Raw genomic sequence first — 21,370 nt, 5'->3', positions numbered from 1 at the left:
CTCTTGTCCTAGGGGTGGGAAATTGCCCCTAAAGGCGGAAGAATCAGCAGTGATCAACGACATGAGGATGCAGAAGGCAATGGAAACCACTGCATTAAAGACACGTAACGTGTATCCACAGGACATGTGGCCTGTAATTGAAGAAGTGTCATGATGATCTCTCTATTGGCAAAAGATTCCGGAATAGTCCCCCATTCGGATCTCCGGGAGGGGACTGCCAAGGGGGAGGTTACCATGAGAAAAAGATTGAATAATCAACGAAAGAATAACGTTCTACGAGTCGGGGCGTGGAATGTCAGAAGCTTGAAGGTGGTAGGGAAACTAGAAAATGTGAAAAGGGAAATGCAAGATATAGTAGGGGCCAGTGAAGTGAAGTGGAGGGGAGACAAGGATTTCTGGTTAGATGAGTATCGGGTAATATCAACAGCAGCAGAAAATGGTATAACAGGTGTAGGATTCGTTATGAGCAGGAAGGTAGGGCAGAGGGTGTGTTACTGTGAACAGTTCAATGACTGGGTTGTTCTTATCAGAATCGACAGCAGACCAGCACCGACAACGATAGTTCAGGTATACATGCCGACGTCCCAAGCTGAAGATGAACAGATAGAGAAAGTGTATGAGGATATTGAAAGGGTAATGCAATATGTAAAGGGGGACGAAAATCTAATAGTCATGGGCGACTGGAATGCAGTTGTAGGGGAAGGAGTAGAAGAAAAGGTTACAGGAGAATATGGGCTTGGGACAAGCAATGAAAGAGGAGAAAGACTAATTGAGTTCTGTAACAAGCTAGTAATAGCGAATACCCTGTTCAAGAATCACAAGAGGAGGAGGTATACTTGGAAAAGGCCGGGAGATACGGGAAGATTTCAATTAGATTACATCATGGTCAGACAGAGATTCCGAAATCAGATACTGGATTGTAAGGCGTACCCAGGAGCAGATATAGACTCAGATCACAATATAGTAGTGATGAAGAGTAGGCTGAAGTTCAAGACATCAGTCAGGAAGAATCAATACGCAAAGAAGTGGGATACGGAAGTACTAAGGAATGACGAGATACGTTTGAAGTTCTCTAACGCTATAGATACAGCAATAAGGAATAGCGCCGTAGGCAGTACAGTTGAAGAGGAATGGACATCTCTAAAAAGGGCCATCACAGAAGTTGGGAAGGAAACCGTAGGTACAAAGAAGGTAGCTGCGAAGAAACCATGGGTAACAGAAGAAATACTTCAGTTGATTGATGAAAGGAGGGAGTACAAACATGTTTCGGGAAAATCAGGAATACAGAAATACAAGTCGCTGAGGAATGAAATAAATAGGAAGTGCAGGGAAGCTAAGACGAAATGGCTGCAGGAAAAATGTGAAGATATCGAAATAGATTTGATTGTCGGAAGGACAGACTCAGCATACAGGAAACTCAAAACAACCTTTGGTGACGTTAAAAGCAACGGTGGTAACATTAAGAGTGCAGCGGGAATTCCACTGTTAAATGCAGAGGAGAGAGCAGATAGGTGGAAAGAATACATTGAAAGCCTCTATGAGGGTGAAGATTAGTCTGATGTGATAGAAGAAGAAACAGGAGTCGATTTAGAAGAGATAGGGGATCCAGTATTAGAATCGAAATTTAAAAGAGCTTTGGAGAACTTACGGTCAAATAAGGCAGAAGGGATAGATAACATTCCATCAGAATTTCTAAAATCATTGGGGGAAGTGGCAACAAAACGACTATTCACGTTGGTGTGTAGAATATATGAGTCTGGCGATATACCATCTGACTTTCGGAAAAGCATCATCCACACAATTCGGAAGACGGCAAGAGCTGACAAGTGCGAGAATTATCGCACAATCAGCTTAACAGCTCATGCATCGAAGCTGCTTACAAGAATACTATACAGAAGAATGGAAAAGAAAACTGAGAATGCGGTAGGTGACGATCAGTTTGGCTTTAGGAAAAGTAAAGGGACGAGAGAGGCAATTCTGACGTTACGGCTAATAATGGAAGCAAGGCTAAAGAAAAATCAAGACACTTTCATAGGATTTGTCGACCTGGAAAAAGCGTTCGACAATATAAAATGGTGCAAGCTGTTCGAGATTCTGAAAAAAGTAGGGGTAAGCTATAGGGAGAGACGGGTCATATACAATATGTACAACAACCAAGACGGAATAATAGAAATGGACGATCAAGAACGAAGTGCTCGTATTAAGAAGGGTGTAAGACAAGGCCGTAGCCTTTCGCCCCTACTCTTCAATCTGTACATCGAGGAAGCAATCATGGAAATAAAAGAAAGGTTCAGGAGTGGAATAAAAATACAAGGTGAAAGGATATCAATGATACGATTCGCTGATGACACTGCTATCCTGAGTGAAAGTGAAGAAGAATTAAATGATCTGCTGAACGGAATGAACAGTATGGTTTGAGAGTAAATCGGAGAAAGACGAACGTAATGAGAAGTAGCAGAAATGAGAACAGCGAGAAACTTAATATCAGGATTGATGGTCACGAAGTCAATGAAGTTAAGGAATTCTGCTACCTAGGCAGTAAAATAACCAATGACGGACGGAGCAAGGAGGACATCAAAAGCAGACTCGCTATGGCAAAAAAGGCATTTCTGGCCAAGAGAAGTCTACTAATATCAAATACCGGCCATAATTTGAGGAAGAAATTTCTGAGGATGTACGTCTGGAGTACAGCATTGTATGGTAGTGAAACATGGACTGTGGGAAAACCGGAACAGAAGAGAATCGAAGCATTAGAGATGTGGTGCTATAGACGAATGTTGAAAATTAGGTGGACTGATAAGGTAAGGAATGAGGAGGTTCTCCGCAGAATCGGAGAGGAAAGGAATATGTGGAAAACACTGATAAAGAGAAGGGGCAGGATGATAGGACATCTGCGAAGACATGAGGGAATGACTTCCATGGTACTAGAGGGAGCTGTAGAGGGCAAAAACTGTAGAGGAAGACAGAGATTGGAATACGTCAAGCAAATAATTGAGGACGTAGGTTGCAAGTGCTACTCTGAGATGAGGAGGTTAGCAGAGGAAAGGAATTCGTGGCGGGCCGCATCAAACCAGTCAGTAGACCGATGACCAAAAAAAAGTGTCATTCATTTGTAGGTGAGATTTCCACACTCCTCAACAACTCTAGGTACACTGTTTCCGATGTGATAGTGAAGTAGAAACGTGAAGGGTCTCGTACAGCACAAAAGCGTACTGGCTCACCTCGTCTGTTGACTGACAGAGACCGCCGACGAAGAGGGTCGTAATGTTTAATAGGCAGACATCTATCCAGACTATCACACAGGAATTCCAAACTACATCAGAAACCACTGCGAGTACTATGACAGTTAGGCGGGAGGTGAGAAAACTTGGATTTCATAGTCGCGCGGCTGCTCATAAGCCACACATCACGCCGGTAAATGCCAAACGACGCCTCGCTTAGTATTAGAGCGTGAACATTTGAGGACTGAAAAGTGGAAAAACGTTGTGTGGGGTGGCGAATCACGGTACACAATGTGGCGATCCGATGGCAGGGTGTGGGTATGGCGAATGCCCGGTGAACAGTAAAATTCGGAGGCGGTGGTGTTATGGTGTAGTCGTGTTTTTCATGGAGGAGGCTTGCACCCCTTGTTGTTTTCCGTGGCACTATCACAACATAGGCCTACATTGATGTTTTAAGCACATTATTGCTTCCCACTGTTGAAGAGCAATTCGGGGATGGCAATTGCATCTTTCAACACGGATCGAGCACTTGTTCATAATGCGCGGCCTGTGGCGGTGTGGTTACACGACAATAACGTCCCTGTAATGGACTAGCCTGCACAGAGCCCTGACCTGAATCCTATAGAACACATTTGGGATGTTTTGGAACGCCAACTTGGTGCCAGGACTCACCGACTGACATCGATACCTCCTTCACTCCGTGAAGAATGGGCTGCCATTCCGAAGAAACCTTCCAGCACCTGATTGAACGTGTGCCTGCGAGAGTGGAAGCTTGCATCAAGGCCAAGGGTGCGCCAACACCATTTTGAATTCCAGCATTACCGATGGAAGGCGCCATAAAGTTTTAAGTCATTTTTAGCCAGGCGTCCGGATACTTCTGATCACATAGCGTAGATTGCCACCTACGTAAAGATGACACTTTCGGTTGCAGACAGGCACAATTAAAAGACACTTACACACTAGCTTACGGACATAGCCTTTGTCAGAATAAAACACACACATTCATTCACACAAGCAAGTACACCTCACGCACACATGACCGGCATCTCCGATAGCTTGGTGCAGAGGAATGCTTTTCCTTATATTGCTGACACTCCAACTTGGTTTCATTTGTCTGTTTTTAAGCTTTGTGAAAACATTTGTAAGGACATGTGAAAGAGAGATAACGAATAAACCATTGAAAGAAACACATTTTAATTTCCATATGAGAGCGAAACATTTGTTAATTGCGTACCATGTTTACGTTCCAGGTTACAAATGTTGCTCAGTGTGACGATCATCTGCGTCCACGACAGTCTGGAATCGCACGATAGATTGGTCTCCTGCTGTTCCAAGGTCACATGTCGTCGACTTCATCCTTATTTAGAAACGGAAGATCAAACTCTACTGGAATGTCTGCGTCACGTGGCAAAAGTTGGTGAGTAACGTGAAGTTCGTACGGATACTATTTGGCAGTGGTTCGCAGCACTTTTCGAGTGGCGCAATTGGCCGTCGACCTCTCGCAAGTCGCCAGTTAATTCGAACTTCCGAATCATGTTCTTCAGCCTCTCCGTATTTCTTTAATGTGTCGATCCTAGCGAAGAGCAGCAGCACTATTACTATTGTTTTAATAAAACGGCTTTCTTGAGTAAATCTGTGCTCGCCTTGTCCAGACCTATGTTGACTGTCTGCAACTGTAACGCAGACCGATGCTTTTGTTTCAATCCTACGTCACCGTACCAGTAGTGGCACCTAACAGCAAGTCATGACACTAACACTACTAAGCTGGGTACCCATACAGTAAATATACTGATACACCACATCCATACAAGTATATAGTTCTGGCAATACCGGCCATGACCTCCTTCTTCTGTGCGGATGCACACATATTACACGAACTCTTATGGGACTTGGTAAGAATGTCTTCCGCGAGTAATGAGTGTGTTGGGTAGGGACACTACGAATGTAGTGTGTGGACATGTAACGTGAGAATGTGGGTCTCGCGGGAGGCGTGCGCGAGATCGTCCCTGCAGTCGCACTGTCCTCTGTGCCCTCGGTGGCTTAGATGGACTGAGCGTCTGCCATGTAAGCAGGAGATCCCGGGTTCGAGTCCCGGACGGGGCACACATTTTCATCTGTCCCCGCTGATATATATCAACGCCCGTCAGCAGCTGAAGGTATTAATATATAATTCTAATTTCATACAGTAAATCGTTTTCCGTCTGTACTCGCTCAGGCAGCGAAAGTTTGATTACAACTACCCTGTATTCAATTATTTTCAGGTGAAATAGGGTAGTAAAACCGAAAAAAAAAGTTTTTCCTTGGTGTCTCCTCTCCGTAATGACTAACGGCTGTAAGACCTGGACACTTCATGAATATACAATAAGAAAACTTAGAACTACACTGCGAGGCATGGAAAGGTCTAGACAAAAAAGACCAGAATATATCTGGACAATTTCTGACGTGAAGCACATACTGGAGCGAACAGGTACTATTAGATGGAAATGGGTCGGCTATGTTTCCGGAAGAAATGATGAACGATGGGAAAAAGCGGCGCTGGAATTGAGTGTAAGAGACAGAGAACGGTGAAAAGGAGGACCGCTTGAGTAATGGGCAATGACCTGTGAAAGATCGCTGGAGTCAACCGGCTGAATATCGCCCAAGACCGTTCATCATGGAAGATGAAGCTGCAGACATAGCTGAGCTCAGTAATTGGAGAGCCACATAATTTATTGATAGTAATGACTGCAGCTGCTGATGACGGTATAGAAAAGTGGGAGTGATAGTGCTACTACCAATTCTTTCCAGAACTACAAATGGGCTGAACCAAAAATAAAACTGAGATTATGTTGTTGTTGAGGTCTTCAGTCCTGAGACTGGTTTGATGCAGCTCTCCATGCTACTCTGTCCTGTGCAAGCTTCTTCATCTCCCAGTACCTACTGCAACCTACATCCTTCTGAATCTGCTTAGTGTATTCATCTCTTGGTATCCCTCTACGATTTTTACCCTCCACGATGCCCTCCAATACTAAATTGGTGATCCCTTGATGCCTCAGAACATGTCCTACCAACCGATCCCTTCTTCTGGTCAAGTTGTGCCACAAACTTCTCTTCTCCCCTATCCTATTCAATACTTCCTCATCAGTTATGTGATCTACCCATCTAATATTCAGCATTCTTCTGTAGCACCACATTTCGAAAGCTTCTATTCTCTTCTTGTCCAAACTATTTATCGTCCATGTTTCACTTCCATACATGGCTACACTCCATACAAATACTTTCAGAAATGACTTCCTGACACTTAAATCTATACTCGATGTTAACAAATTTCTCTTCTTCAGAAACGCTTTCCTTGTCATTGCCAGTCTACATATTATATCCTCTCTACTTCGACCATCATCAGTTATTTTGCTCCCCAAATAGCAAAACTCCTTTGCTACTTTAAGTGTCTCATTTCCTAATCTAATTCCCTCAGCATCACCCGACTTAATTCGACTACATTCCATGATCCTCGTTTTGCTTTTGTTGATGTTCATCTTATATCCTCCTTTCAAGACACTATTCATTCCGTTCAACTGCTTTTCCAAGTCCTTTGCTGTCTCTGACAGAATTACAATGTCATCGGCGAACCTCAAAGTTTTTATTTCTTCTCCGTGGATTTTAATACCAACTCCGAATTTTTCTTTTGTTTCCTTCACTTCTTGCTCAATATACAGATTGAATAATATCGGGGAGAGGCTACAACCCCGTCTCACTTCCTTCCCAACCACTGCTTCCCTTTCATGTCCCTCGACTCTTATAACTGCCATCTGGTTTCTGTACAAATTGTAAATAGCCTTTCGCTCCCTGTATTTTACCCCTGCCACCTTTAGAATTTGAAAGAGAGTATTCCAGTCAACATTGTCAAAAGCTTTCTCTAAGTCTACAAATGCTAGAAACGTAGGTTTGCCTTTCCTTAATCTATTTTCTAAGATAAGTCATACGGTCAGTATTGCCTCACGTGTTCCAATATTTCTACGGAATCCAAACTGATCTTCCCCGAGGTCGGCTTCTACTAGTTTTTCTATTCGTCTCAAAGAATTCGCGTTAGTATTTTGCAGCCGTGACTTATTAAACTGATAGTTCGGTAATTTTCACATCTGTCAACACCTGCTTTGTTTGGGATTGGAATTATTATATTCTTCTTGAAGTCTGAGGGTATTTCGCGTGTCTCACATATATTGCTCACCAGATGGTAGAGTTTTGTCAGGACTGGCTCTCCCAAGGCTGTCAGTAGTTCTAATGGAATGTTGCCTACTCCCGGGGCCTTGTTTCGACTCAGGTCTTTCAGTGCTCTGTCAAACTCTTCACGCAGTATCATATCTCCCATTTCATCTTCATCTACATCCTCTTCCATTTCCATAATATTGTCCTCAAGTACATCGCCCTTGTATAGACCCTCTATATACTCCTTCCACCTTTCTGCTTTCCCTTCTTTGCTTAGAAGTGGATTTCCATCTGAGCTCTTGATATTCATACAAGTGGTTCTCTTTTCTCCAAAGGTCTCTTTAATTTTCCTGTAGGCAGTATCTATCTTACCCCTCATGAGATAAGCCTCTACATCCTTACATTTGTCCTCTAGCCATCCCTGCTTAGCCATGTTGCACTTCCTGTCGATCTCATTTTTGATACTTTTGTATTCTTTTTTGCCTGCTTCATTTACTGCATTTTTGTATTTTCTCCTTAAATTCCTACCTTTTTGCAGTTCCTTCAGTTTTAATCTGCAGTTCATAACCAATAGATTGTGGTCAGAATCCACATCTGCCCCTGGAAATGTCTTACAATTTAAAACCTGGTTCCTAAATCTCTGTCTTACCATTATATAATCTATCTGATACCTTTTAGTATCTCCAGGCTTCTTCCGTATATACAACCTTCTTTTATGATTCTTGAACCAAGTGTTAGCAATGATTAAGTTGTGCTCTGTGCAAAATTCTACCAGGCGGCTTCCTCATTAATTTCCTACTCCCAATCCATATTCACCTACTACGTTTCCTTCTCTCCCTTTTCCTACTGCCGAATTCCAGTCACCCATGACTATTATATTTTCGTCTCCCTTCACTATCTATCTATCTTGGCCACAATAATGAGTTCACTATGCTGTTTGTAGTAGCTTACCCGCACTCCTATTTTTTTATTCATTATTAAACCTACTCCTGCATTACCCCTATTAGATTTTGTATTTATAACCCTGTATTCGCCTGACCAAAAGTCTTGTTCCTCCTGCCACCGAACTTCACTAATTTCTACTATATGTAACTTTAACCTATCCATTTCCCTTTTTAAATTTTCTAACCTACCTGCCCGATTAAGGGATCTGACATTCCACGCTCCGATCCGTAGAACGCCAGTTTTCTTTCTCCTGATAACGACGTCCTCCTGAGTGGTCCCCGCCCGGGGATCCGAATGGGGGACTATTTTACCTCCGGAATATTTTACCGAAAAGGGCGCCATCATCATTTAACCATACAGTAAAGCTGCATGCCCTCGGGAAAAATTACGGCTGTAGTTTCCCCTTGCTTTCAGCCGTTCGCAGTACCAGCACAGCAAGGCTGTTTTGGTTAGTGTTACAAGGCCAGATCAGTCGATCTTCCAGACTGTTGCACCTGCAACTACTGAAAAGGCTGCTGCCCCTCTTCAGGAACCACACGTTTGTCTGGCTTCTCAACAGATACCCCTCCGTTGTGGTTGCACCTACGGTACGGCTATCTGTATCGCTGAGGCACACAAGCCTGGGATTATATGTCGTAATGCCGTGTAGCAATGGTGCAATGGTGCAATGGTGCCAACGACGAGAGTAGAACTCTGGTTATGCAACAGACCGATCTGCTACCACAACTTTCATTTTACATTCACATCGGTTGGCTTCACAAACTAACGACTAAACTGAAAGCTTCTATCCTAATCCATACCTTCACACTCAAACATTGAATTTGAGGTCGTAATTCTTCGCGCTCACATTTCTGATTAAATGTCTCGTGGAGTTGCTGCCGCATTACATCTACATCCACACAGATACTCCACAAGCCACCGCAAGGTGCGTGGCGGAGGGTACCCTGAACCACTACTTGTCATTTCGCATCCTGTTCTACTCGCAAATAGAGCGAGAGGAAAACGGCTCTCCATACGGCCCGGATGAGCTCTAATTTCTCATATCTTCGTGATCCTTACTTGCGATGTATGTTGGCGGCAGCAGAAGCGTTCGGCAGTCAACTTCAAATGGCAGTTCTCTAAATTTTCTCAGTTGTGTTTCCCGAAAAGAATGCCGCCTTCCCTCCAGGAATTCTTATTTGAGTTCCCGGAGCATCTCCGTAGCACTTACGTTTTGTTAGAACGTACTAGTAACACATCTAGCAGCCCTCCTCTGAAATGCTTCGATAGATTTAACAATCTCGAGCTATCGAGGACTTCCTCCGCCGTCATCGTCAAGGGATTAGATTTTAGTAGGCCAACTGAAGCACCTAACGGCCTAGTGAGATCTATTCTCCTGACGGGACGACAGAGGAAGTCATCGAAAGTTCAAAATTGACAAACCTAACGCCACAAAAACGTCGTGAAGCATTAATTCGAGAATATTCAATTTGTTGAATTCACAGTTCAAGTCGGTTGTAAGTGTCGATAGAGACTAAAACTGTTCAATTTATGTTAAATGTTTCTTTTCGTTCTGAGATATGAGCATCACTGTGTTATAATTTACAAAATGTTGGTTTGTTTTTTGCCTCAACATCGTTATAGGCGAATCTGGTGTAAAAGTAACAGGAGTCAATCGTAACATTTCGTTCACAGAGTTGCCGGAAGAGTCAGGGAGCTTCAGTCGTCTTCCATCAGTAAGAGAACATCTGAGGTGGGCACTCACTTGTGAGATGGTTGTGTGAGACAGCGGAACTTGTTTATAGTGTGTTGAGGTAAGGTTTAATGTATTTTCTTCATATGTCCAGAGCTATTCAATTTTCATCTTAAAATGGCATGTTGGAGTCAGTTGTAAAAGCGTCCTTGGGTACGTTCGTAAGATGCTACAATTGGCCCCCAGTGAAAACGTACCGTACAGTTTTTTGTCCGTTTCGTCGCAGCTTGTATGAGTAGCGTCTGCAAGATATGTTTGATAAAATGGTTTATGATAACCTCTTTTGTGGTAATTTGAGGAAGTATAACCCTACAACAGAGAGGAGGCATGTGCTGCAGTAAAGTATGGAAGCTGCTACTACTGAAGTTCCACATTCCAGAAAATCAGCGAGGACTGTGGCTGGAGATAAGGACTGTGGCTGAAGATAAGGCATTCATCACGTGTGTATTCATTACCTATCAGGAGAAAAATGCAAACATCAAACATCCTGCCGATCTGTATCATGGGCTGTCCACAAGGGATGTTAGTAAATCAAGTTATTCGAAATACGGTGTGAAAAGGAGACGGCCGGAGTGGATTGTTTTTCTCAAACGGAATAGTTCATAACCGATTCGTCATCCAGAATCAATTTCAATAAAGAAAACGGGAGAGCTTTCATTAAGAATCTTTCAAAAATATTGGATGACTACAAGTTTTAGACCCAGCTCTTTTATAGTGTAGACGAAACTGGTGACCATACCGCGCAGGCAGCTACTTCCCCAGAACCAGAAAGTTTTGTTATTGTTTTCGTAGTAGTAAGAACAGCAGGAATCAGTGTTCATCCAGTGTTCCTGTTTTCTCGCAAAATCTTCCAGGACGATTCTCTGCGAGGTTGTCTTGTTGCTATATGAATAATCTCCCCTAAAACTGAGCAACTTTGTGACTTAGGTATCACTTTGCGCCAACATCGCGGTGTAGCTTTTTGCACTGATCAGCCAGAGCACTATGATCACTATCGATATAAACCGGTCCAGGCAATAGCAGCTGGCGAGGGAGACTGCTAGTCAGACGCAAGCACAGTGTGTATAGTATCAGTGAGCATGCTGCTCTTGTGTAGAAAGGGGGAGGCACGAGGTCAATTTGAGTTTGACCGATGGTGAATTGTGAAGGGCCAGAGGCTCGGCACGGACATTTCGGAAACTGCACGACTTATCGGGTTGTTCGAGTGGTGAGTGTCTTGAAAACGGGGCAAAACTAAGGTGAAACGACATCCAGACGTCGTGAGGCTGGGTGGCCATCCCTCATTACAGATATCCAAGTCGTGGTCTGGGCAGACTGGTAAAACAGGACATATGGCGATCTGTGGCGGAACTAACATTAGACTTAATGCTGGGCAGAGTGCAAATGTGTGTGAAAACGCAGTGTTGCTGAAACTCCTAACGATGGGCCTCCGCAGCTGACGATCCATACATGTGCCGATGTTAACACAGCAACATCAGAAACTACGGCTGAAATGGGCACTTAACCAGCGGCACTGGACGTTGGTGGAGTGGAAGAGCGTTGCCTGGTCTGAAGAAACACGATACCTTCTCTATCAGGCCGATGGGAGGGCGCGAATCTGCCGTCTTCCAGCAGAACACTTCCTTGACACCTGTACTGCGTGATGGAGACAGGCTGGTGGTGGCTCCATTATGCTCAGAGGAACATTCACGTGGGCGTCCATGAGTCCAATGTAGATGTTGCAACGCACCAGAACGGTCAAAATGTATCGTACACTGGTTGCAGACCACGTACACCCTTTCATGGCGACCGTGTTTCCCGACGGCAGTGTTATTTTTCAGCAGGATAATGCGTCATGTCACAAGGGCAGGAGTATGATGGAGAGGTTCGAGGAACACAGTGGCGAGTTCAACTTGTGTGCTGGCCTCCAACTCTCCAGATCCGAACCCGATCGAACACCTCTGGGATATGATTAAATGTGGCGTCAGAACTCATCACTTCCTACCCAGAATTTATGGGAATTAGGTGACTTGTGTGTGCACATGTGGTGCTAACTCTCTCCAACGACGTACCAAGGCCTAATTGACTCAAGATGAGTCACCTTTATTATCCGTGCCAAAATGGACATACCGGCTATTAGGTAGGCGGTCATAATGTTCTGCATGATCAGTGTATTGTTAAATGCTGTAACTCGAGACAACACTCAACATTTGTAACCTGGAACGTAAACATGGTGCGCAATCAACAAATGTTACCCTCATCTACAGCGAATGAAAGTTAGCAGATCAGTAAATGTTTCCTTATTTACAATATGTAGTACACGACTGTAGCACTTAATTCCCCATACATGAAAAGCATATCTACAGGGTGCCAAAGAATTCCCTGACTATTTCTCGGAAGGGACACTTTAATTCAAATGAATGTTGACATTATGAAAGGATATGACATAACACGGGGGAAGACATGACAGTTCAATGAAATATAGGCTGGCAGGCTTTTGAAAAGTACAAGGTGGTTATAACGAAACTTTCATTACTTGAGAGGGCCTCCATGAGAAACGAATGATCATAGGACAATGAAGCTTTGTGGAAAGTCAACAATGTAAGGAAACTGCTACTTACCGTGAAGATGACGTGTTAAGTTGCAAGGAGGCACAATTAAAAGACACTTGCACATTAGCTTTCGGCCACAGCCTTCATCAGAAAAAGAAACGGAAATACGCAAACATTCATTCACACAAGCAAGCACACGTCACGCACACATGACCATCATCTTCGGCAACTCTGGCCAAAATGCTTTTTCGTACATTGTTTACATTCCAACGTGGAATTTCCATTGTTTAATTTTAAACATTGTGGAAACATTTGTAAGGGCATGTGGAAGAGAATTAAAGCATAAACCATTGAAAGAAACACATTTTAGTTTCTACAGTTCTACCGAAGTGTGTTCTTGCATAGTGCTGCCACTAGTGAAGGAAGTCACAAGTACACGCATCACACATCAGCTGCTCACAGGAACGTTTTGTTTGCAGGTCGAAAAACGCGTTTGTAGATTTCTTGGGAACTTTCTGCTACTACCGATAAATTTGAAGAGCTGACAAACTTAATGTAAGTTGATATAAATAAAGTGTATGTGGAGACCATAATGTATGAGTTAATTTTTAAAAAAAGTCTTCAGCCATTGGAAACCGAAGGAATTTATTTCCATACATTATAGGAATAACTGAGACGGCATACACATACCTGCTGAAACAAGTGTGACAGCTGAATTTGTAGAAAGCAAGTCTCATTAATGAAATTAGTGGCATATGTGAATGGTTAGTAGAAAAGATAACTTTATTTCATATCGTATGTTTGTTACTACTATTTCTGAGAATACTGTATTCAATGTGTCATGGCTTTTTTTTACTCATACCAACAAACTCCTTAGTAAGTGTCTAACAGTGTGCACTAATTACCTTCTTAGAGGATATTGTGTTAAATGTAAGTGTTGTGATCTGCTTTTTATCTCACACATTTCCACTGATCAGATGTGTGGAAAATTGTGGAGAAGTTTAATTTAACTACCTTCCGTCATGCAGTTTAGTTTTTTAATTCTTATTTTGTTTAATTGAGGGCAGTAAAGTAATTATTTGCATTTTAAGAAAAATAAATCTCAACAAATTGACAATTTTTTTGACAAATGTTTTTCTGTGCAGCGATAAAACAAAACTCATAGAATCGAGTACATTGTTACAGAGTTATACTTGTGTATAATAAAAAAAAACGCTTGGCAAAGTCATTAACTCTAGCTTTAGTGTCGGAGATGTCATGTAACAACGTTGTCCTGTTTCAAAAATTGCTAAAAATGCCATAAAGTTGTCCCTTTTTGCGGTATATCAAAATTAATATCGGAGAAGATATAGCGGTAATACAACTACTATCTACACTATATGAATATGATACAATTGACACCTATGTTTGTTACCACTGATCGACATTTGGGAACAAATATAGCACACCACAGTTTTAAGTACACATCTAAATACTGCGTATTTAAAGTATAAATAACGAATGTATGATCATAATTGCAAAGGAAAGAGGATTTACTTTAATAAATTGCGTAATTTATGTACCATAAGAGAAAAGTTGATTACAAAAAGATTGAATTTTTTATGATTCGCACTTGAGTGCAGTAACGAAATGCACTACTTTTGCTATAGCCTGTCTATTTAGAAATGTATCACTTTCCGTAGCTCGTTACAGTTCCTTCACCTGCAGGAATTAATCAGCATTTTAAAACATCAGCTAGTTCAATACTTCATAAAACCTACCCTATAGGACTCTCTGTACTGGCCGAGCACTACTGTGCACTTACTCAAAACTAACGTGTAACAGACGCAGGAACATCACATACAATAAGTTTCCGAGCAAGGAGTCTGGTATCGCTAAACGCGTTACTCTTACATTGAGGTGACAAAAGTCACTTACGGTGCACCACCGATGTAGAGCGGCAGCTCGAGGTTGAGTTCGGTGAGGACAGGACCCGACTGGCCGGCCGCCACCGGCCCCGAGTCCAGCTGGAGGGTGCCGTCGCGGTCCAGCCGGCTCGCCTTCACCGAGTGCCACCTGTTGGGGCTGATCCTCTCCGCTGACCTGCGAGAACAGCCGGAATTTTCTTCAGCACGAGAACTTCACACAGTACAAGATGTTCTAATTTTAACTTCACCTCAAATACCTTTGGCCATTAAAGAAGTAATGGTGAACGGGTTTCACCAAGATTTCCACATCTACAAACATACTCTGTAAACCTCTGTGAGGTGCTTAGCGGAGGTTATTTAGGATGACATCAAATGTTAGGCCTTTTTCCCATTACAATTGAGTGTGCTATATGGTAAGAATGACTGCTTAAATGCCTCTGAACGTGCTATAATTAGTCTACTTTTACCTCCACGGGAATGATACATAGGATGATGAAAGCTATCCCTAGGTTCTTCCCTTATTACTGGTTCCTGACTTTCGCGTGATAGAGAAGACAGAAATGTTAACATCTATGCAGTTTCTACGAGTATGTTGGCAGGTCAATAATAATGATAATGCTTCCTTCTTTGAAATACAGGTACATATAGTACACAACCGTCGTATCTACATTCTCTGTAGATGAGTAGCACATCCACAGGATGCCAGGAAAGTCCCTAACCATTTCTTAGAAGGTTCAAATGAAATGCTTACATTATGAAAGACTATAAATATAACATGGGAGAAGACATGGTACTTGAATGAAATCACTGCCGTTCGACATTACTGCCCACCATATCTAAAAGCGTTAACATCTCTTCTCAGTGCGCCTGAACACACGCTGCAGCATTGCTGTGGTAGTTGTATGCATCGCTGCGAAATGCGTTCACGCAAATGCTGTAAATCCCTAATCTTGATCTTGTACACGCGACTTTTGATGCAATCGCGTGTACAGAAGTTCAAGGGCATTAGATCAGGAGAAAATGCTGCGCAGAACTGTGGTGAACCTCGTCCTATCCAGCGTCCTCGTTGAGTTCATTACGTACAGTGAGCGCAAAGTGCGGATGGGGCACTGTCTTGTTAAAACATCATCGAATCCAGAATTTTGTCGCAAACAATTGGGACTCCAGGAATTGCTCCAGGATGTCCAAAGTACAATGTTGACGTGATTGTTGCCACAGCAAAAAACAATTGACTGTAAATGCGTTGTTGGGTGAGGATCAGTCACACACTTACGTCTGGAGGGTTACGCTTCAATTCCATGGCGACGTGTGGTTGTTCATCAGTCCACATCCTGCCATTGTGGCAATTGATAAGACCATGGGTATAAAAGGATAGCCTCATCACTCAACAGGGCGTGTGCCAACAAGTGTTCATTGTTTACTGCTTCAAGTACGTTGTGGCACATGGCCATGTGTGCCACATAATCCTTAGATTCAAGATGATGGAGCACATGGATGTGATACGCCATTTTCTTCAGTACGAAGTGCAAGGTTTGCCACTTAGTGGAATCTGGGATGCCATATTTCTGGCTGAGACGAGTCAACACTTTTGAACTCTGCTCGTGTGGTCTCCAAAGTTTCCTGCGACGTCGCCGCCCGCCCAAAACGTTTCTCGTCACGTAAATTCCCAGGTCGCAGAAACTTCGTGACCAAACCTCTAATATTTATTCCCACTGGACCTTATGATCGGCGCTGTCGACGAAACCATTCTTGAACCTCAACAAAGGGCCGTCCAAAGAGTCTTCACCTTACGACCCTTATTCGTTGTTCTGTGGTCAACATCTTTCAGATTATCTGCAATACAGAAACAAAAATTAGCGTTGTCTGGGGTATGGTCAGGGACTTCACCGGCACCCTCTGCCTTCACTTAACTAATATACATTGTACTCATACTGTCAAGCCATTGCCAATTGGGAGTTACAATTTTTTTTCCTTTCTTACTTTAAAATGTAACTATGTTCTGCTTTATTTATGTACTGCACGAATCTCTTATTAATTCAGAATTCAAATTTTCAACCTTTTAAAACTTTTTTGTAATACTTTTGTTAAATGCAGCGTGTAAACCAAAATGTGGTATACTAACTGTGATGTGACAGCAATATCGACAGTCGCAGTCGAAGAGAGAGAGTCTGTGTGTGTACAGTGGTGCGTTCGGGCGGGCGTGTCGTGTAACGTGCTATTACCGCGTTGGATAAAAACACACGCCAAAGTTTACGGCCGAGTTCTTATATTTCGCACAAGATTTGAACTAGAAACTGACATGAACATTTTGAAAGAAAATGTTAGACTGAATGTTGGGAGCTTCGTGAAGTGTTACAAACAGCAGTGACAATGTACACACAAGTGGACGGTTATTGTCGTTTTTAGAACCAAATTGTTTGCAAGTAACTCATTTGCTCGAACTAACGCACTACAAAGATTCTTATTTTATTTGAAATTAATGAGCTGCCGAGCGCTAAAGTATTAACAGTCGATGTGGAAACATTTAAACTTTTTACTACATGTAAAACTGGTTCACCAAAATCGTGAATTTGCCAAGGTGAATCGCATGCTGAAACGGGCGAACTAACTTCGAGAACGGCAGGTTTAAGTGAATTTTACACTGTTTTAAAAATGTTTACGTGATGTCAACAACAGTGTCGTGTGTGCAACAGACATTATCGTCGTGCATGAGCTGGGATTTATTTAGCAAATACTACTTTCGAGCAGCCTTTGACCACAGGAAATACGATATACCGTCATGAGAATCATATACTAAACTAGCAGATGTATCCACTGTAGTTTCGTGACTGATGGAGCTACTTTACTTGCGCTCCCACCACGACGTGCTGCCGTTGACGTTACAATGCACCAACCACACGAATAGATAAAAGCTCTCGCTCTCTCTCGTCAATCAAGACTTTGCACGTAGTTCAACAGTTTCGGTTAAAATTTTATTTTGTTTTTTAATGAATATTTGGCTAGCATTTCTTGTTCTATAAGTAAATGTAGTTTCAGTGAAGATTGTTCGCAATTAGTGTTGACATTGTTATTGCACGTCCCTTTTTGCGTAGGTCCTATCTTTCGGAATGGTATGATTTTTATTTATCAGGCGCATTTATCTGTTTTTCTGTGATATGAGGTGTACTGTGTGATCTTTGGTGTCCGCCATTAGTTTCCAAATGCCGACCAATAGTAGCAAGGCTACTCGCTCGCCACTGGTGCAAGACACGAATTCTACAGCTTCGAGGAGCATGTTTACATTCTATAGATCGTAATAGGATCGAGTGTGGGTTTATTTGCTTTCGTAGTTGCAACTAAGTAACATTACAGCCCGTTACGCTATTATTTTACAAAGCACGACATATGCTTTCGAGTTTGCTAAGCAAAGTTCAGTTCCTTTCAGTAATTTCACTAGAGAAACTGATTCTTTTGAGTCTAAAATAATCAAAATCCACTTGTTTACGTTTTTCCATGAAAAATGTTGAGATAAATTCACCGTCAAAATTTTGCAAAGTAGATCTCTTAGAACCGGTTTTTCACAACACAATCCTTCAGCTGAAGAGGATTGACTGAATGATTGGTGTGTATTTTCCTTGTGTTTCTGTTGACATCCTATGATAAACTGCTGAACAGGTGACGTTCAGGGGAAGTGGGTTACCTAACAAAAAATACAAGGTTCTGTTTTAAAAACACATACTGCTGTTCATGTCTTCGAAGCGAACAAAGTTATGAGAAAGGATATCATATTAGTTAATGCTTCCTTGAAGCTAAACAACATTTGCTTGATACATTTTTTTAATTTGCTTCTCGACAAAATGTTACTTGAGGTCGGTTTTTGGCAGAAGCTGACAACCCAATTAAATAGCAGACACTTTCCTAATATTGTGCAGAATTACATTTATTTGGTCACGAACCGGTTCGTGAGATCGCCGGACAAAATATTCGTCACGCTCTTAACAAGAGCTGTATAGGCAGAAGAACTGGCACAAGGGGGTCATGTGACCCTCCATCGCTGACGTTATGGTAGGGATGTGATGTAAATGTGCCACCGGATGCATGCAAAAATCTGGAGTAAGATGGGGTGGCGAAGAGACGTGACGGAATGGCATCATTGGTCTATCGTCTTTGATCGCTTCCACTACCACACCGCTAATGATATAGCCATGTAAAAACGGCGAAGAAACAGTGGTCGTAAAAATATCCCGATCGACAGGGATGGGAGACGAGTGTTACGCCTTGTCAACGACAATCTGTTTCGAACCCTACAGGTATTGCCGCTGTCAGTGAATGTAGGTCCACATCAACCCTTTGCCAAGCAAACAGTGCGAAGGGAACTGCATGCAGTGGACATTTGGAGTAGCGTAACTCGCAAAAGCCATTGCTCACCTCGGCACGTAAATCTGCACGTTTTTAGTTTGTCAAAGAATACAACAAATGGACTGTAGCTGACTCGACATGTGTAATGTGGTCCGATTAGTCGCGATTTTGCCTAATTGGAAATGAAGCTATGTGTTGCATGCAATGAGCGTCCAATGAAATTTTTTTCCCGCAGTGTATTGAGGGTGTAGTTGAGGAGAGAGATGGCTCATCTACGTTTTGCGAGTATTCCTCGTATCATGACTTGGTCCAGCTTACTCAGCTTACGGTGACCAATTGCTGCCCTTTCTTCCTACATCTTTATGATGAGTATGCTGTGGACACTCCTGTCTTCCAATGTGACGACAGCCGTGTTCACAGCACTGCAAGCATGTGTTCCTATTTTGACGAACAATTGAACACCCATTTGCGCACTGACTGTTGCTTTAAACACAGCAGTTACCATATCCACAATTTGGTAGCTCTATGGGATCCAATCATCAGTGACTGGCCTCAGCCGTATATGGCATACTTGCAGAAACTTGTGGACTTATAAGAAACTTCTTGGCAGATTAAAACTGTGTGCTGGACCGAAACTCGAACTCGGTACTGGCTGTGAGGACGGGGCATGAATCGTGCTTGGGTAGCTCAAGTGGTAGAGCACTTGCCCGCGCAAGGCAAAGGTCCCGAGTTCGAGTCTCGGTCCGGCATACAGTTTTAATCTGCCAGGAAGTTTCATATCAGCGCACACTCCGCTGCAGAGTGAAAATCTCATTCTTGTGGACTTTTGCTTGTCAAATTGAGATCACTATCAAGTTTAGAGACAGTGTTACACTGTACTGGCTCAAGTCTCTGGACCGACTAACGTTTAGTCCAGTGTATATACTTTAGACAGAGGCAAAGATGTTAAGTAAGATTTATGTTAGTACCATAAGCACTTTGGAAAGGCTGGCAAATTATAACAGAAAATATAACAGCTCTCACGTGATGTTTGCTGGACCACTGCCCAAGTTGTAACAGAACTGCACGTGCCCGTTCACTAGGTTTAGGGAGATGTAATCCCCTTTCCCATTCGATAGCTGTCCATTGTAGAGGAGCAGGCCGTTCAACGACCGCGAAAGAAACCACAGCTCCAACGAAAACGCTCTGCCGACTCCTTCAAGACGTGGTAGTTCAATATGGGATGCTCCGTTGAATTCCGGGATAAAAATATCCTGAAGCTCCGTATCAGCTGAAATTGTAAGCGCTGAATTACTTACACGGAACCTCAAGCATAGTGTTATTGTTGAACACAAATTTTTTTATACTGTTTCATTACAAGTGAGAGTGTTATCTGAAATTAATGAATAAATAAATAAATTCTGAACATTTTTGTATTGCACTCAGTACTTACAGTCTTGGCAAGAAAGCCCTTTCGTGCCAGGAGCACATTTGCACATAAAACCTCCGTGCGGCAAGACTTCACACGTTGAACCCGACACGCAGGGACTGGAACTGCATGGATTAACTCGACTTTCACAGAAAGCACCTGGATAAAAAAAAAAGGTATACATATTTACGCCGCTTATTGTCTTCGAGTTTAATGCCAACAGTTGTGTCGTTACAAAGAGAAAAGCATTGGCAGTACGAGATTTCCATACTAAAATTTGAAATATTTCTTAAATTTCGGATTTACTTTTGTTGGTGATGTGGAGGTAAAGGAAGAATTTACTGGAGAGTAGAGTATTACACTGATGAATAAACAATACAAAATCATTGTTTCAGTTATTGCTCACTAATTACAAATAATTTCAGTAACATGAATGCAATGATCGTCACAAGATGAATGGACATGCACGATAAAATATTTAAAATAAAAAAAATATGGACATCGCTAATTATCAAGAGAGTTCATTAAATATGGTTTTGTAAATTTAGTAGCATTTTATAAAAAAGGTTTACATATTTACACCGCTTATTGTCTTCGAGTTTAATGCTAACAGTTGTGTCGTTACAAAGGGAGAAGCAAAGTGTTTGGCAGTACGAAGGTAATATGTGGCACAGTGTTTTGCTGAAATTTAAAATACTGCAGTCATTTATCCCAGGAGTAGTTCTCATTTATTTGAAATAAGATGACTTTTTCGAGGTTCCTTTGTTGAGAATGATGTTTACACTTCTGTAAGATAATAATTTACAACATATGCTACTTTCTGTTTGTGGGAATCAAAATAGAATTTCAAGTAGCTGCAGTAAAACGACAAAAGCTGCAAGTGATTCAAGATTTATTTTCTAACGGGAAATAGCAGCAATGCCCTATGAATTAATCTGTTAGTCTTATCTGCTTAAAATTATAGGCAACAATAAATTATTCAGCAGAATTTTATTCTACTTGGGAAGCAAAAATTTTTCGCCCAATGTATTTAGGCATCTTCAGTGACATACAACTGAAATGGATTTCATTATTTTAGCGTTACTGCAAACGTCTCGCGTTGA

The 21,370-nt window shown here is 42.2% G+C and overlaps 1 protein-coding gene across 1 annotated transcript in view; it reads right to left on the bottom strand.

Annotated features, from left to right (window-relative positions):
• Positions 1 to 21,370, bottom strand: part of LOC124775274 (agrin-like) — a 369,325-nt gene that overhangs the window by 62,603 nt on the left and 285,352 nt on the right. Inside the window, exons 16-18 of the mRNA XM_047250112.1 lie at positions 20,292 to 20,426; positions 19,883 to 20,129; positions 14,532 to 14,696 (exon numbers count right to left, since the gene is read on the bottom strand). Coding sequence (XP_047106068.1) covers positions 14,532 to 14,696; positions 19,883 to 20,129; positions 20,292 to 20,426 — 547 coding nt within the window. The remainder of the gene's footprint in view (positions 1 to 14,531; positions 14,697 to 19,882; positions 20,130 to 20,291; positions 20,427 to 21,370) is intronic.

The sequence above is a fragment of the Schistocerca piceifrons genome, chromosome 2, assembly GCF_021461385.2.
Source record: "Schistocerca piceifrons isolate TAMUIC-IGC-003096 chromosome 2, iqSchPice1.1, whole genome shotgun sequence".
In the NCBI taxonomy this organism is placed as follows: Eukaryota; Metazoa; Arthropoda; class Insecta; order Orthoptera; family Acrididae; genus Schistocerca; species Schistocerca piceifrons.
This window is presented reverse-complemented; position numbering and strand designations above follow the sequence as displayed.